Source organism: Sciurus carolinensis, chromosome 8, assembly GCF_902686445.1.
Source record: "Sciurus carolinensis chromosome 8, mSciCar1.2, whole genome shotgun sequence".
Classification (NCBI taxonomy): Eukaryota; Metazoa; Chordata; class Mammalia; order Rodentia; family Sciuridae; genus Sciurus; species Sciurus carolinensis.
In genome coordinates, this window is record NC_062220.1 from 18,972,226 (window position 1) to 18,990,870 (window position 18,645).

The window sequence follows — 18,645 nt, forward strand, 5'->3', positions numbered from 1 at the left end:
GAAAATAAAAGGTAGATGCTGATCCAGAGCTTCTCAAGGGCTTTTCTAGGCCCAGAGGAACCCAGTACACCTGAACAAGTGGAATGAAGAGTTGGATGCACTTCAGGAAGAACGAGGTGCAAGAGAGAATAATAGCCAAGAAATTAACACATGAATAAATCAAAACAAAGATTAAAATACAAAATGAAAATTAACTAGAACCAAAGAATTGGTAAATGAAAACAGATAAGAGGGAAGACAGATGGTCAAAAGCTCCTGGTGTATGAGTATCCAGAGCACATGAGAAACATAGCAAAACTGATGAGAAGAGACAAGGAAGAAGAGAAGCAGATGAAACAGGTTAAAATTCAGGCTCAAGAAGCACCCTCAGAAGTGTAACAGCAGCAGAGGAATGAGAGCGTACCGTGTATGTGAAACAGACATCCACCATGTTAGGGAAGTGAAATTTAGGAGCCCAGCAGTCAGCATAAAGGCCAAGCCCAGCACACTTCAGCCTGTTTTTAAAAAGCAAGAACAGTTAGACTGTGTAATCATGTGTCATTTAGAATTGTAATTATCTTAGCTTAATACTCTTTTTTTGCCTTAAAAATGTTAACAGGGAAACTTTTGAAATAAAAGGATATTTAAAATATGGTTTTAAAATGTTCTGTAGTACAGAGGTGGTCAAACTTTCTTAAAGAGTCACATATGCCTTTGCATATCTGCTATGGCAGACATAACTTTGCCAAGCAGCTCCAGAGCTGCCATAGACAATGGGCACGACTTCATTTCAGTAAAACTTAATTTACAAAAACAAGTATCCGAGCCATAGTTTGCCAACCAACTACTGTTGTTGCTCATCTATAGTTTTAGAATTTGTAGTATGCATCATTTTAAAGCCTTAACCCTCAATGACAAACAGTTCTTCCAAAGTGATACAAGTTAAATATGTGTCACTTGGGGTGTTTTTATTAGATTATGCTAGCCTATTTGTTGAATAGTTTTATGAATTAATATAGTCAAGCATAAGCTTGTAGGACAGTCATCTGGAATTTCCATTGTTCATTTCTAAACTAGTCTCTGATTAAAATCACAAATACCTGGTTCACAGAAAGCTATATTAAGCACAATTATTTAGAAAAGGTTAATCATGAGGTAGTATTCTTGAACTATGATTATCTTATAGGCTTTCATAAGTTAAATTCATTTATTTTCAAGTTACATGCAACATTTTATTCTACTTTTGTGGTTACAAAACAGCTCTATAAGAAATAATAGTTTGCCTGTTAGCATCAGTACATTATGTTAGACATTTCTTATAATATTAATAATAATACATATTAATATATTTACTATATATTAAACTTTCTAAAATATTAATAATTAAAATTCCTTATGTGTAATCCCTTATAACATATAATGGATAATAAAGGATTTTTGAGAAATCCAGTATTCTAATCCTAATCCTAATCCTAGGGAAAACCATTTCTAAATAATTCTCTCCAGGGGATTGTGGGGCAATGTTTCTGTTGTCAGTACTTTAAAGATATTACATTTGCTGTAATTTATACTTTAGACAGGTAAGTTTTCATTTACCCTAGTGTATGTTCACACTCTGATGCTCACATGGTATGTCTTGATATTAAAACCGACCTCAACCTCCTATGGGAATAGGAATTCTTTTAAATAATAGAAAATGTTGCTGGGCGTAGTTGGTATACTCCTGTAATCCCAGCAACCTGGGAGACTGAGACAGAAGGATTGCAGGTTCAAGGCCAGCCTGAGCACCTTAGTGAGACCCTGTCTCAAAAAATAAAAAGGACTGGAAGTGTGGCTCAGTGGTAGAGCAACCCTGGGTTCAGTCCCCAGTGCCACATAAAGAAGGGAGGGTGGGAGAGAATGTTGTATCCTAACATTAAAAATCAAAATACCATGAACTGAAAACAATGAGAACTTAAAACATTATAAGTAGTTTTATTCTTAGATTACAAAAGTAAACTGACAGCATACTTTTTTTTTAATTGCATATCATCATACTGTCATCCTGTTACTAGAGATATTTGATGTTCTAAGCTGTGTCTGAGAGGAAGAAGTCCAAGACAAATTTTACTTTGTTTTCCTCTTTGCTTCACACTGTCAACAGAATTTATCTCCTTAGGAAGTCTACTCTGATCTTACAAGAAAAAAAACTATGTATAACCCCTGAGGATTGTGCAACACTAATTTTAATAACTCATGGCTATTTTAGATCTCTTGGTTTGGTTTGTTTGTTTTGCAGTGCTGGTGATCAAACCCAGGGCCCTCACATACTAGGCAAGTGTCTTACCACATATCTACAATCCTAGCCCTGTTTTAGACCACTCTTAAGTCAACTGTTCCTCATTTGCTAAGATTTTTTTTTTTAATCAGTCTGCTAAGAAAATACAGAAAGCCATTTTATCTATTATCATTGATGTTTTTAGTAAAGATATTTTCTGCGTGTATTTTTTTTTTCAATCAAGCAGTCATTTGAATATCCCTCTCAAGTACTAGTATTGTTGATTCCAAAAGGAAGTATCTATGGCACAGATTTTGCTGCTGGATTTAAGAATCAAATGTATATAATTGCTGGGCATGATGGTGCACACCTGTAATTCCAGCAGGTTGGGAGGCTGAGGCAGGAGGATCACGAGTTCAAAGCCAGCCATAGTAAAAGCAAGGTGCTAAGCAACTCAATGAGACCCTGTCTTAAATATACTACAAAATAGGATTGGGGATGTGGCTCAGTGGTCAGGGGCCTCTGAGTTCAATTCCCGATACTCCCCCGCACCCCACAAAATGTATATGATATAAGCGCTGCAATCAGTCTTTCAAACATAAGCAAATAGATATGTTTGCAGATATAGCCATTTTTTACCTGCTTTACTCACTGCCCTACCTCCATAAACTATAAGTAGCTTCACATATTATCAAACACACATTTATTATTTAAAGCCACCAAAGTTCTGTTTTGTATAATATGGATAAGGTTTGGACTACTGACCCTTGCAGTAGCTTTCTGAATTGCCTGAAAGGGCCCACCCAAATGATTACTACAAAATTTACCCTGTAATAACTGAATGATCAATTATTACTGTTTTGATAGGTTTTATGAATCTCATACACAAGTATGCCCATTGTAAGCTCATTGTTTTTACTCATTTAGCTCTTTAAGACTGGAGTACATCATCATTTTGTATAGTTTCAGTTAGTGACACACATTGTGTGTCATGACACAAAAACAATCCTAAGTTTAGTGCTCATTTCTGTTCCTTAATAGCTCTTTGACTTTGGCAAGTTCTTTAATATCTCAGCATAAGCTTTTTCTTATGTAACGGGGGACCAATACTTACCACATAGAGTTGATAAATATAAGGTAGATCACAATTAAGTGACATTTCCAACATAAGTCTCCTTTAAGTGCTTGATATGGATAAACTCAGCTTATCACAATAATCATATTAGGCATGTTTTTTATTCCCCATGTCATCATTGGGGAAACAGTTACAGGACAATTAGGAAACTTACCCAGGATCACACAGCTTAATAAGGTGTCATAGTTCATTTTCTGTTCTTTCAACAGAATACCTCAGACTGGTTAATTTATAGTGAACATGGTTCTGGCGGCTGGGGAGTCCAAGAGCATGGTGCCAGTATCTGGCAAGGGCCTTTGTGCTATATCATCCCATGGTAGAAGGTAAAAGAGCAAAAGGAAAAAAGAGATAGTGTTGGACTTGTACTTACAACTAGTCCACTTTCACAATAACTCACTCACTCCACAGTAAGCACATTGATTTATTCATGAGGGCAGAGCTCATCTGACCTAATTACCTCTTGGTATGCCCTCCTTCCCAAGCTGTTGCACTGGGGATTAAGTTTCCCACACATGAATTTTGGGGGACCCAGTCAAACCATAAGAGAAAGGGAGTTAGAATTCAAATCCAATCAGTTTGTCTCCAGAGCCTGTCTATAACTACTGCATTATAGCAAAGGAGGTAAATGAGAGAATGTGTATATAAGCCACTTCTTGTAAAACCCCCAGTAAATCATAAAATTTCAGTAGATGCCAAGACAAGTACTTCTCAGAAAAGGGAAGATCTGCTGCAGGCAGGAACAGGCGTTTCCTGAAAAACATAAGCTTTATGAAAACAACTTTGTTTCAAGTATAGGCAAACTTTCATCCAAAATTTATGATGTTCTACCACAAAAGTACTATAACAGGTCAATATTGAGTTTCCTTAGAAGTCATCTGAAGACTCACTTTTGCTTTACTCCATCCTCATATTTCTTACATGAATTCTTCTCTGAAACCTTGAAATAATCTTTGTTCTTGCTAAAATATGGTTGTAGTAGAGATGTTAAAATCATATTTTTACAATGAGTAACATAAGAACAAATCCACATTTTTTCTGCAACTGAAAATGAAGTGTGGTCATTGTGTTCAAATGAGAAAATGAAATGTAAAATGTGTTTCATTGCTTATATGTATGTGGATTTCATTTGTTAGTTTTTGTTATGTGAATAAGTTGCAATGGTTAGTTGGAAAACTTTTGAAGTACCTGCCTCTTAAGAGTTAATTGAGGCTGCAAGAATTCTTTTATTGTTTTAAGCAAAAGAGATCAGACAACAGCAACACTTAGCTCACTAAGGTAAGGTTCTCATCCAATGCTGTAGATAATACGTGTAGTTCCCCGTTGTGTAGTGAGCAGGTTGTTAGGCAGAATCATACAATGGAGGATCTTAACCGTGAAGTTAAAAAGCCTGCTTGTAAAGCCTAGTCCTATAACTTAATAGCCAAGAAGTCACTGACATCTGAACTCAGTGGAATTAACAGTATTCATACCTCAGGATTATCCTGAGGATCAAAGAAGGTAGTGATTGATCTGTCCCTCTATTTTTAGTACATACTTGCCATGCTGGTACATTTGCACAAATGATCCCTTCCTCAGTCCTTGCTAGATTGTGAAAATAGGAGTAGTCTTCATTCTCCTTAATACCATAGAACAAAGGTCAACAAACATCTTCTGCAAAGGACCAGATAGTAAAAGTTTTGAGCTTTTTGTGCCATATGGTCTCTGTCACAGCCACCATAGCACAAAAGCAGCTTTAAACTACATGTTAAGTGAATGAGTGTGACTGTGAGTCAGTAAAATTTTATTTACCAAGACTTCATCTGGCACTTAATAGAAACTCAGTAAATACTTGTTGAATCGACTTGTGAATTGAATGTCTGCATATATTCTCTAGCTTCATAGTGCTCCACGGATGAGATGATGCCTCTTGCATATTCGTCTTACAAAACTGTGCATTTTCCCTTAAGAGACATAAATAAGGTACAGATATCTAAAGGAAATAAATTCTAAAATCTGGGTCTCATTCTCATGTTTTGAACAAGAGGCTATAGATAATTTTCAACTAAAGATTTCATAGAACACAGGATTTAGAGTCAAGCTTCTTAAAATTTGCTGACATTGAGCAAGTTTCTTAATCTCTAAACTTAAGAACCTGTCTGTAAAATAGAGTTAACAGTACCTACTTCACAATGCTGCTGTGAGAAAAAATAAATAAAATTATGTCTTTTAGGTTAAAAATCCAAAACTGCTACATGGCAGTTTCGAAATGTGTGGAACGTGCATTCACTGTATTTTATATTTTATTAGATACTTTGGGGTATCCAGAAACTCTCTTTACTTTGTGTCTTCTATCACTGTGTAAATTAAGTATGAAATTAAATGTGCTATGAAATCCTGTACCACTAAATACAGTTATATAACATGTATAATTGTGGGCATTTGAATATTCTTTTAATGTCACTAAATGCCAAATTCATTTTTAGTAGTCACCAAAATTGAACTGTGTAAATTCTTTGGCAGTTGTAACATAGAAGTATAAATTCAGACAGTTGAAAGTTTTCAGATTCTCAATATTCTATCAGTAGCACTGTGGAATTGCAAACAGATACCCACAATCATGAACTAATGGAGTTGGGTGGTGGTGGTGGTGGTGAATGTTTTGTGGTTTCATTTTTTCGAAGTTTTTTGGGGGAGGGGCGTGTTTTGCACTGCTAGGGATCAAACTCAGGGCTTCATACATGCTAGACAAGCATTCTTCCACTGACCTATAGTCCCAGTCCAATAACAGTTCTTTGTGAACATAACATAGTCTCTCAGGACTATTTTAGTATGCAATAAATTGATTGAAAATATCTTGCAGTATTCTTTTTAATAGAGTGATAAGTGGTGGTATATATTCAGGATGGTAGAAGAGGTACTTGTTCCTTTTAATTTGGATATATGTATTCACTAAGGGTAATATTTGTTGCTAAATATATACTGACACTGTGACCCAGATGTGATTTTTTTTTTTTTTTAACAAATACTTGTTGAGCATCACTGAATACCAGGCATTACCCCAGGTGTTAAAGTTACAGCAATGAATATAACAAAGACCCTGTCCTTACAAAGTTCAGCCTAATTTTGGGAAGACAAGTGTGTTTACATTATAGACTCGGTTAAGTGCTATAAGTGGAGTTCAGCCACAGTAAAAGCCCCTACTATAATGATCTAAACAAGAAAATGGCTTATATCACGCTATCTGAAGGTGCATAATACAACTGGCTCCACCATGTGTATTATCCTTCCTCACACCTCCCTCCATCCCCCTGATCCTTAGGGTCACAGGATGACTAGGGAACCTCTAAGCATTGTGTGTGTTTCAGAAAAAAAGTGGAAGGAATTAAGGACTTTCCCCTGCAGGGCTTTATTAGAAAAGGAAAACCCTCTACAAGAGAGACCAAAAATTTTATCAGATGGCTACATGTATGCTTCCTTTTGTGGGAATTCTATTTCTTTTCAACCTCTGTAGTAGAGGAAAGCAAGGAGGGAGGGGTCACACTGGGCAATTGAGTAAGCCAAGCTACAGCGTCCACCTTGGTATGATCAGTAACGCACTGTGGACTTAGAGGAACCAGCTGCCTGGTAAATTCCAGAAGGACTTAAGAGAATATAACAATTGAATCAGAGTTAATTGGGTCATTAAAGGGAAGAATAAGAATGTACAATGTTGAGGTATGTTCCTACTAACCCTAGTTTTTCTAGTGTTTTGAACATGAAGGGGTACTATATTTTGCCAATTGCTTTTTCTGCATCTATTGAGGTAATCATATGATTCTTGTTTTTAAATCTGTTGATATGATGAATTATGTTTATTGATTTCCATATGTAGAAACAACCCTGCATCCCTGGGATGAACCCCACTTGATCATGATGCACTATCTTTTTGATGTTTTTGTATGTGATTTGCCAGAATTTTACTGAGAATTTTTGCATCTGTGTTCATCGGGGATATTGGTCTGAAGTTTTCTTTCCTTGATGTGTCTTTGTCTGGTTTTGGTATCAGGGTGATATTGGCCTCATAGAATGAGTTTGGAAGGTTTCATGGAATAATTTGAGGAGTATTGGTGTTAATTCTTCTTTGAAGGTCTCATAGAACTCGTCTGAGAATCCATCTGGTCCTGGGCTTTCCTTAATTCGTGGGCTTTTGATGGTGTTTTCTATTTCATTTCTTGAAATTGTTCTGTTTATATCATGTATGGACCCCCTGATTCAGTTTACGTAGGTCATATGTCTCTAGAAATTTGTCAGTTTCTTCAATATTTTCTATTTTATTGGAGTATAAATTTTCAAATTAGTTTCTAGTCATCTTCTGTAGTTCAGTTGTGTCCATTGTGATATTTCCTTTTTCATCACATATTTTAGTAATTTGGATTTTCTCTCTTTTCATTAGTATGGCTAGGGGGTTATCAGTTTTATTGATTTTATTTCAAAGAACCAACTTTCTTACATGACTGCATAACCAATGTGATCCTACAATATGTACAATCAGAAAAATGAGAAATTATACTCCATGTATGTATGACTTATCAAAATGCGTAAGTTCATTCTACTGTCATGTATAACTAATTAGAACAAATAAATTTTTTTTGAAAAATCAGACCTTAAGGAGAGAAAAGAGAATTCCAGCATATTTATTCCAAGAAAGAACTTGTAAATGCTATACTGTGATCTCCTCATTACACCAGTGAAGAAATAGGCTCAGACAGGAAAGTCGATGTCACCAGTTGGCCTTGAAACTCAGCTGTCTTATTCATCATACCAGTTTGCTAACTGACTTCTCTTGTGAGGGCAGTGGTAACTGGAGAGCCAACCAGTATGAGTCTGCAAACCCAGGTACTATTTATCAACATCTTACCCTGAACAAAACCCTGGACTTCGGAGTGCCCAGCTCTCACTCTCATGCAGATCTGAAAGTCCAACTCACAAGCTCAAGGACAAGTACCTTTTACTCACTACTGAATGGACTCCCTCTCCCCTCGCTATTGAGTTCTGGGAAAGATCAGCAGCAACACTTCACCCATTCATAACTATGTGCATCCTTCCATTGCTGGCACACAGGATACTTGAAATGTGTGGCCTTGTTAAAAGAAAGAAAGGTTTTTATTCTCTTCTAGCAACATAAATTTTATTAGAAGTCATATGTGGGCTGGGGATATAGCTCAGTTGGTAGAGTGCTCTCCTCGCAAGCACAAGGCCCTGGGTTCAGTCCCAGCACGGCAAAAAAAAAAAAAAAAAGAAGTCATATGTGCTTTCTAAAATAAGAAGGTAAGGATAATTAAATAAAATTTAAAGTTATCTAAAAATCTCATCACCCACATATAAGTCACTGTCAATGTGTTTGTTCTCGTCCTGAATATTTTTATATGAACATATGTATATTTTTCTGTATTTAAATACATTTCTCTTTTTATTTTTGTTTTGGTACCAGGGATCCAACCCAGGGGCTCTTAATCACTGAGCCAGATCCCCAACCCTTTGTACTTTTTTTTTTTTTTTTGAGACAGGGTCTCACTAAGTTGCTTATTAGGCTCTTGCCAAGTTGCTGAGGCTAGCCTCAAACTTGTGATCCTCCTGCCTCAGCCTCCTAAGCCACTGTGATTACTGGCATGCACCATCATGCCAAGCTTTAAATACATTTCTCTTACCAAAAAAGGTAGTATTATATTTTCTATTTAATAATTTTTAGTGGCAATAGAAAATTTATCCTTATGTCAATAAATGTACTTCAATACCTAAAAAAAAATTTTTACATTTTTCAGCCTCTTTATGAGATATTTACTTTCCAAACAAAATAAATACAGTATATTCATTTAGGTACTGGGAATATATAAATAAACAAGATAAACAAGTCTGCTGCCCCTGGAGACCTTGTGTTCTAGAGAAGATGGAGTAAATAAGTACACAGAATGTACTTTTGATTAAATGTAATTTAATTTCAGGTAGTAACAAATGCAGTGGAAAAAAGAAAAATGTCTTTGTACAAATAAAAACTGTCTAGGTATTTTGGATAGAAAATTATTAAGGATATTAGGTGCAGTTCTCTTAAGCAGAATAAGCACAACATGGTTAACCCTTCCATGAAGACTTCAGCATCAGACACTCTGGGTCTGTTGAACTGTGATGGTTATTCATAGCTCTAGTCCATTGCTTTAGCAGTGATTCCGTCTTAGTTTGGTTTTGGTTATTTTGCACCAGTCATGTCAAGCTCCTGTCTGATGGTTCTGCTTTTGGTATAACCATCTTTAGGAGACTTTCCCTCCTCTTCTGTTTTGTTTCTGATTTTATTTGAACTGCGAAATATCCATGATATGAATTTCTGACTGAGGACTCTAGCATGCTTCCAGAGCACAATAAAGAACTTAGACCCTGGGAAGCCGTTTCAATGGTTTTACAAAGTTTTAGATTCACTTCCTAGTTCCAGTGACATGAGGTTCCCTGAAATACTAACCTGGAAAGTATGCCATAAAATGTTAAACTAGAAACATTTCCTCTCACATGTTCCTTGAATTGGCTTTATACCTCAACTGCAGTCTTAGTCCTTTCAAGCATTCAGTTTGCGTTTGATTCTAAACTGCCTTCTCTCCATAAGTGAATTATCTATTCCAAATTATCATTGTTAAATTTTTTTCTGAAGAAATCGGTTATATTCTAAGGTTATAAAGTAGTCTTATGCAGAAATGTCCACTAAGATTCAATGTCTATGCATACACACATGTATGTGTGTGTATAGATGGGTAGGTCCATGTATATTTTTTACCATATTAATGTGCATTGAAACAAAACTGGTTCATATGCTGGTAGTTGGATCAGTGTAATTGTAATCAGCATCTTTATCATAGAAGCTGTTGTGAAGATAATGTCATATTATCAATATAAGTTTAAGAGTTTCATTCTTAAAATGTTACTAGTCCAGTTTTCTTGGCCTAGTTTTGCATATTAAGAGTGGAATTAGTCTATCTTAGGTGGAAAGTAAATAAAGATAACAAGTAGGAGGTACATTCTTGTTTCATGCCTGTACAGCTTATCTTTCCAGCGAGGTTATAAACTATTCATGAGCAGAGATAGGATGACTTGAAATTTTTTTAACATTTCCTACCACATACTATCAAATAATACTTGATATCAAAAAGTATGACTGCTGAAAATCAATAAATTACTCATATTGCCTTAAAAGTTTTACTCCCTGGAATGATGACCAGGCTATTTGCAGAAGCCACTTTAATTTGGCCATAGCAACTTTCCCTACTTCAGAAAACTGTCGCCTGAATCATGCTCTCAATATAGGCCAGATTGAAGCCATAATGAGAAGAGTCACAGGAATGAGAAAGATCACATTGCGGTAGGGTATGGCAGAATCTTTTCTGAAGCTGCAATGTAGGATAGAATGAATTTAACACTAAATATGACTAGGGAACTAGGTAGCTAGCAGACGTGCCTTTTTATGTCATGTTATTTGTCTTTATTCTCTTTTGCAAGGGTGCCACAGGCTTAGGAAAGTGAACAGTATTTGGGAGAGAGTACCCAGACAGACGTATGGGGTATGAATTGCATGGTGTGAGAAAAGAAAGAAGAAACTACTGCATTAGTATATTTACATAGATCTTGAACTAAGAAAGCCATGGAGGGGCTGGGGTTGTGGCTCAGTGGTAGAGCACTTGCTTAGCATGTGTGAGGTACCGGGTTCGATTCTCCACACTGCAGATGAGTAAGTTAATTAATTAAAGGTCCATCAACAACTAAAAAAATATTTTAAAAAAAGAGAAAGCAATGGAGAAGCGTAGACAGATGGGCAGTGTTCAGAAAAGTGTGACTCAATAGCTTGTGGAAAAACTCAGGGAGGGTCAACAAGAACCAGCATAATGTCTCCATGTTCTCGGAAGGTTGTAGTATTCTTCACCATGATGGAGATACTGAAAAGGAAGTGATTTTTTTTAGGGGAAGATTACAGATTCATTTTAGGAGAGGTTGAATTTGAGGTATTTATGGAACTTAAAGTAGATAAAACTCAAAGCCAATATGTATACATGAGCTTAAATTTCAAGGCAGTGGTTCAGGATAGGGATAAAGGTTTGACATATCTGAGATGACTAATGAAAAACACCTCGAGCAAGTCACAAACAGTTCCAAATAGAAGAACCATGGAGAATAGCAATGTATACGAGACAGCTAGAGAGAAAGAGGGGGCAGGGGGCAAAGGAAAGAGGTGGTGCAGGGAGAAGGAAAGGCAGGCTAGACAGAATATGGACATAGTATCTTGAGCCTGAAGGCTGCATGGGTTAGGAAAATGATTCACCACTGTTCAGGTACCATTGATGATGATTGAACTTGGCATTAAGAGGACATTAATGACTTACTCCAAGTTATTTTTAGAACAGTAAGGGTCAGGTTGTAATTGTCCACCATGTCTATTTTTTCCTCGTTCATTTAGGGAAAAAACCCCAGGTCTTGGCTGCATACATGGCAGCTGGTTGGTTCTTGTGTCTCGGCTTCCCTTGCATAAGTATGACAGAGTATCTTTGGGATGTACACTCATGATGTGCACCACTTCCAAATCATCACCTGAAACATGAAGCCAGTTGCTGTGGACTTACCCCACCATTCCCATTATAGCAGGCTGGAAGCAGGTGTAGAGTTAGGCCAGCTTTAGCCATAGGGGTGCAGAGGGTACTCAAGGAAGGGTGGAAGGAACCCAGGTCCTTACTTGACCTTACCAACGTTGATGTCGTTAGCACTAGACTATGATGAAAGAGAAATAGTACACCGAGTTTAATCCGGTGTGTTCTAGTTCTGTACATTACAACTGTTACCCTGACACTAACAAATAGGTTCAAAAGTTGATGATTTGTAAGTAAATTAACAGGACTGTGAGAAACTCAGGCTGCTCCTCTGGGTTTCACTTCCCAATTCTTTCACTTGTGAGGGCAGCACAAGGTTGCAGTATTAGAGCAACAAAGAAAACTAATCACAGTAGTCTGCTAGGTTCCACGGCAGACAGCGTTGACCTAGAAATAATTTAAACATTGTTCTTTTCTTTTTTTTTACTGTAAGAATAATCCAATAAACAAAACACAGTTTTTATAAATCAGAATATAATTGTTAATCTTAAAATAATGGAAAAGCTGGCACATTAGATAAAGGGTATGATGAGAAGTTAAAGTACTTTGTGAAATTAGTTTGTGAGAAATGAGATACTATCAAAATTGATGGAATAATATAAAGAAACAAAATGTTAAGTATAAAAAAGTGAGAGAATCTGGGGAAGGTGGTAAACTGAAACCTCATCTACATAGCAGGAAGTCAAAGAGAAAATCTAAAGCTAATAACAGCATGGATATATTACCTAAAGATATGACAGTAATCACTGAAACAAAAAGCAAACAATTGAAAATGGTTTTTCAGAGAAATGATGACCAAATGTATTTAAGTTCTGTATTACTGCATTTAGTACCCAAAAAATCACTTCCTTGTGATATTCTTACCCTGTTGACAAAATCAGTTCATCGTCTTTTCTTAGAACTGATGTGACTTCATTAAATATATCAAGTATTTTATCTTTTTTTGGTGCTATTATAAATGAAATTGTTTTCTTAATTTCATTTAAAATATGAATTATCAATTGTATCTGACTTGTAGAATTAAGAGTTTTGTTTTTCTGTGTGTTCTTAGTTTTCTTTCATAATTGAATATTATGACTAGGGGGAAAAAGTGATTTTGAATGTTTTGAATATTTTATCAGCTAAATATTTTTTACTACAAATAGCAGAAATTGACTGTAACAAGTAGGAAAGGAATTTTTGAAAAGATATTCAACCAGTCATAGAATCCCAGGGAAAGCTGGAGGATCAGGCTGAGAAGAAAATGGAGCTGGATGTCTGCCGGGCTTGTGAGTAGTAGGAACTCCTCAACTTGTCATCCAGGTGACACCATGGTGACAAATAAGCTCTAACTTCTTGTAGTCCCTCTTTTGGTCTCTCCAAATTAAGAGGGAGTCCTGTTTGACTTATAGAAATCTTCAACACTTGGTAGAGAAAGTACATGGCTTCTTGATTTATATCCTAGGAGTCACACTGCAGGGGACAAAGGGGTCCCTGGTGTGCTGTTATCAAAAGAAGGGAAATAAACTGATGGCTCACCACACTATGTTACTCTTCACTAATGCAGAATTACAGTTTTCAGTGCTAGTCACAAAAAACAGCAGCCATCAAAACAAGTAAGAAATCATTTGTTTTGAGTACAGTGATCTTAGTTATTGTCATTTAACCTATGTTGCAGGAACTCACCACATTGAATTGAAATTCTCATTCACTGATTTCTCTCCTTCTTGAGTTCCATGTCTTCCATGAAGCAATTAAATTTAATTAGAAAATGAAGAAATAGAGACTTACAGTGATTGAGGAAGACCTTGTGATAATTTAAGACTTCCCAGAATATCTGTCACCTCCACCTCCCTGGTATACCTAATCAGCTTGTATTACTCACCAAGACTCAGCTCAAGCACTGCTTCATCCAGGAAGGCTTTAGCTCTCACACCCTCCCACCACATCCTCTTCTGGTTTATGGGCCACTCCCCAACCCCAAGGAATGGTACTGTTACTGTACCCACCCCACTGTGCTGTGTTGACTTGCTAAACTCCCACATCAACCAGACTGAAAGACTATGTCTTGATTTTCTTTGATTCTCTAGTCCCTTACATAGTAAGTCTACATCAAACATTGAGCAGATTCTTGGTTGGATGGTTGGATGGATGGATTTGCCAGAGAAAATGGGGTAAGACATTCCATATGGAGTCCCACATGTTTGAAGGCATGGCTCATGGAATGTTCAGGAACTGGAGGGAAATTCTGTAGGATGGGAGCACAGAAGGATTAGTGGGAAAAGAGGTGGATAAGTTTACTAGAATTAGTCTCTAAAGGACTATTTACACTATGTTTAGACAAGTTTTTAGGCTTAGGAAATGACAGAAGAACGGGTGAGATTTGGCAAGGGAAGGTGGGCTTAACTGAAGCTGTGTGGTGAATAGGTATTGGTTGTGACTGGGGCTGGTGAAGAGAGCCCTCAGGTGGTAAGATATAGTCTCTGAAGTTAAAAGACCAAGCTTGGGAGCGAGTTCACTACCTGCCGTGGATCAGGCAGTTTTCTCAGTGCTGGGATGCAGTGGTGAGCCCTCAGGATTCCTGCTCCCATGGAGTTCTCATTCTAGAAAGGGCCAGCAGATAAGAATATAGAGACACTAATGGACAGCAAAGCGCTCAGCAGTCTGGTGTCTCCACTGAAGATTCCCCTAGTGCGAGAGCAGCCTCCTTACAGCCCTCATCCCAATCATTTACTGCTAAGTTTTCCTAAGGAAAATGACCAGTAGCACATACATTCTTAGCCACTGTAGAGAAAATGTTGTGGAGAAGAAAAAAATAATTTTGTCATAGGAGTATTTTCTTTAGCAAAAATATCTTTGTTTCCTACTACACAGAGGTGGGCTTTATTATTTTTTAATAATAAAGGGATATTATTTTTTAAGCTTTAATTGGGTAAATATGCAATAGTACAAACAAAAGCCAATCATTGCCTGTGTTAATGTCAAGTTGCATTTGTAGATTATAATTTCTGGTGCCTTAAAAGTAATATGGTATTTTTACAACTTAATTCATAACCTCATCAACTTCTTTGGTGTTTATTTTTCTGTGATCCAGTGAACTCCATTAGGGGAATTTTTAAAATTCTCTTTGTAAACTTTAGCCTATTCCACACAATCTCTTAGGTTTTCTTCAACTTGTTGGAGTTCACTTAATGCTGATGCTCTTCCCTCTCTTCTCTAGGGTGCTGATAAGACTGTGAAAGGTCCAGATGGACTGACCGCCCTTGAAGCCACTGACAACCAGGCAATCAGAGCTCTTCTCCAGTGATGGATGGATGGACTGATAACTTGGGAAGAATGACTCTCCTGTGGCCTCACACTGCTGCCTGTCTGTCTGTCACTCTCTATCTGCCAGCTTCTTCAGCTAAATACTTTCAGAGGGGTGAGGGGAGAGAGAAATTCATAATAAATCAGACTACCAGAAAAAAAAACAATGCTTTGGAGAGGGGAAAAGCCAGGATCAGGCTCTTACTGGGAGTCCTGATCAAGCCAGCCTCCTTTCCATTTCTAATAAAATAGACAGCTTAGACCCAAGGGAGAGCAAAGACACAATGTACCAGGAACATTTGACCTTTCCAGCTCCCTAGCCAATTCATTAATTAGATTGTGTTGAAGGTCTGATTATACAAAGGCCAACTCTTATTTGGCAGCCCTACCTGCAAGCAGTAGTGGCTGCTGCGATGTAAACCTAGGGTGCTGAGATAAGCAATTAGCTACAGCCTTCTGCCTTAAGAATGCACTCTCCTGGGGAGTTCCTGGCACAGTTAAGAGCGCTGCCTCTGGTTGGTGACCAAATCTTCCCTCGGTGACTTCAAGCTTTATGTGAAAGCTCAGTTAAAGTGAGGTGGGGCACACTCCTAAATTGCTGGATGACTGAACTTTGGATTTTCTCTCCCCTTTCATGTGGATTTCATGTCTCTTTAGATAAAACTGACTAGTTTTATTTATAAAATCTTAAATTTTAGAAGTCTAAAGGAGAAACCATTCCAGTATGTGTATTTTTTTTTCTCCTCTAGAGTCAGACATTTATGTAACAGTGAAACACTTTCAAACTCCTGCTGGTAGTAAAAGGGGATTTAAAAACAGAATCATAGCCATAAGCCTGTTAGTATCATATAAAGAGAGAAACATTGTCTTAGTACCTATGAATTTTCTTCATTTTCTGTTTGAATGAATTGACCTCAGTTATGTTTGGAGAATCAAGGAGCATTCTTTGGAATGCCTCTCAGACCCATCTTGGATGCTGATTACTTAGTGCACCAAAGCTATCACTGGGGTGAGATTTACTATTTGGACAAATTTAACCCCATCCCTTCAGAGATATGTTTGTTACCAGGTTCCCCAAGTTGTGGACAGGCTTCTGCTGACCATGCCAACCCACCTGTATAATGTGTTTTTCTTTCTAAGTCATGCATAAAGTGTAACAACTTCAAAATCTATTCTATGTTCTTAGAATACAGTGCCCTGAAATGCCGTTCTTATGAATTGCAGAAAATTTAGTCATATCTCCAAGTGTTTATTTCATGAGCAGTAAAATTAAACATATAACCTTACATTTGATTATCTTGCATTTAAAATATTGAGATTTCTTTGACTTGCCATCCATATATGCTTACTAAAATATTAGGGTTTTTCCTTAGCGAAGTCATGCAATAATTGAATGTACCTCAAATTTTTAAAGGGGGGGGGCGGGTTAGGGACTTATATTCAGATTGTGGATAATAAGATCTAATGATTTTTTTAAGGCAATGTAGCATTCTACAGCAGGGTTAAACTATTACCAAGAACAGTCAGCTCCTGACTAAAAACAAGTTTTATTGATCAGTTGCTGATTGGTTGGTTGGCGTGTGTGTGAGTGTGTGTATGTAGTGTGTGTGTTCATGAACCCTTTTTTTATCCTGTGGCTTTTTCACTTTCAACTAACCTCACCCTGTAATTTTCCTATGTCCAAGAAAACAATCACAAAATGGTGGTTTAAAATACTTTGATATATTTGGCAAATTCTGCTGTCTTAATGCAGCCTATTAGAGTTGGACGTCCTGATTGGAAGTGGAGGGCACTCTGTCAGTCTATAACTATCAGCATAATACAAAGGGTGGTTTCACCTCTTGGCATAATGCTACTTGAAAGGCTTGAATTTTGCCCTTTACACAGTTTTCACCTTTATTTCCGAGTGTTGTGTTGTCGTTGGCTGTTGCAGAGAGTGCACCATCCTATCATTCCTAAATTTGGTCTGCTTTCTGCAGTCATGGCTTTTTGTACAGTTTATCCTGATGTTCCTTGTAATGCAGTAGAGGCTATCTCGCCTTCCCTCTTCTTTCTCAGCCATTTTGTAAACCCTATAATTATAAAGCAATTGCTTGAGAAAATAACATATAAACATAGAATAGAATAGACTGACCAAGATGGTTTACACTTTTTTTTAACTAGGTTATTTATAATGTATTTCTGAACCACTTGGCAGAGAAATTCACAACACTTACGTTCATATTTTGAGTAAAGAAGGCTAACACCATGTCTTTTTTTGGTACTACATGCATTAGTAAAAGGTTAAGTAAGTTTCGTTCTCCACTGAAATACTATTTTAACATCTCAGAAAAAATCTTGCATGTTCAGTAGTTTTGTATTAAATCAGTCATTTCGTATGCACTATATCAAGTAAAAACAGGTTGTTTGCCTGTTTACAGTAGGGTACAAACAAATTCCCCCTGCAGCTGCAGACTGGTGTTTATAGACTTAGAGTTTATACACAGCACCTGAGTCTCCCAGTAGTTCTTTGCACAGCTCACCTTTCAAAACCCAGCTGGGCACAGAGAAGTAGTAGGTAGGTGCAGTGTGTGGAAGCTGCAAATGAGTAAGCCCTTTATTCATTGATTTCTTTCCCCAAATAATGGAGTTTAAATCTACATGTACCTATTTTTTTTTTCCTGAAACTTCAACTGAGCTGCTGTTTTCTTCCATGCAATATTGTATACTCAATTGTGTATAGAAGAAGCTGGTAAGAGTGCCCTCCTACATAAATAAGCAATTGCAGTGTTTGCATGCAAAATTTAAAAACTTTAAATTGTCCTGATTCTATTTTGTAAATGGAGAAACAATCATATCTTTCTAAGCAGTAATGGAGGAAGACTAGTGCTTTGTGCATTTTGATATATTTGAGTTCATTTTTCCACAATGTCATACTTTTGACACAATTGGGTTTCTCATAAGTATCCTAGTTCATGTACATCCGAATGCTAAATAATACTGTGTTTCAGTTTTGTGTTGCAAGAACAAATGGAATAAACTTGAATTGTGCTACAGCTAATGTCAGCAGTGTTTTTATCCTTCAGTTACTATCACCTCCTTTTCTAGTCTTCTCTATACTATTACCAGAACCTTGATTGCCTCAAACCTTAATGATTCAAATTATTTTATTCCCCTTCCAGGAAAAAAAAAAAAAAAAAGTGGAGAGAAAATATTCCTAGTGGATGCAAGATTTTTTCTTTTGCATCATTGTTTCATTGCAATGATTTGTAAATGTTTAGCACCCTCTTGGCTGCCTGGGAACCAGGTGCAACCGACAGCATCAAACTTGTCATTGGTGTTGAAGAAAACGGTCACAGTCAGCCTGGTCCACC

The 18,645-nt window shown here is 37.0% G+C and overlaps 1 protein-coding gene across 1 annotated transcript in view; it reads left to right on the forward strand.

The window, feature by feature from the left end:
• The window catches only part of Mtpn (myotrophin), a 36,411-nt gene extending 18,084 nt beyond the window's left edge, over positions 1–18,327 (forward strand). Inside the window, exon 4 of the mRNA XM_047562210.1 lies at positions 15,207–18,327. Coding sequence (XP_047418166.1) covers positions 15,207–15,293 — 87 coding nt within the window. The 3' untranslated portion in view covers positions 15,294–18,327. The remainder of the gene's footprint in view (positions 1–15,206) is intronic.
• The last annotated feature ends 318 nt before the right edge of the window (positions 18,328–18,645 follow it).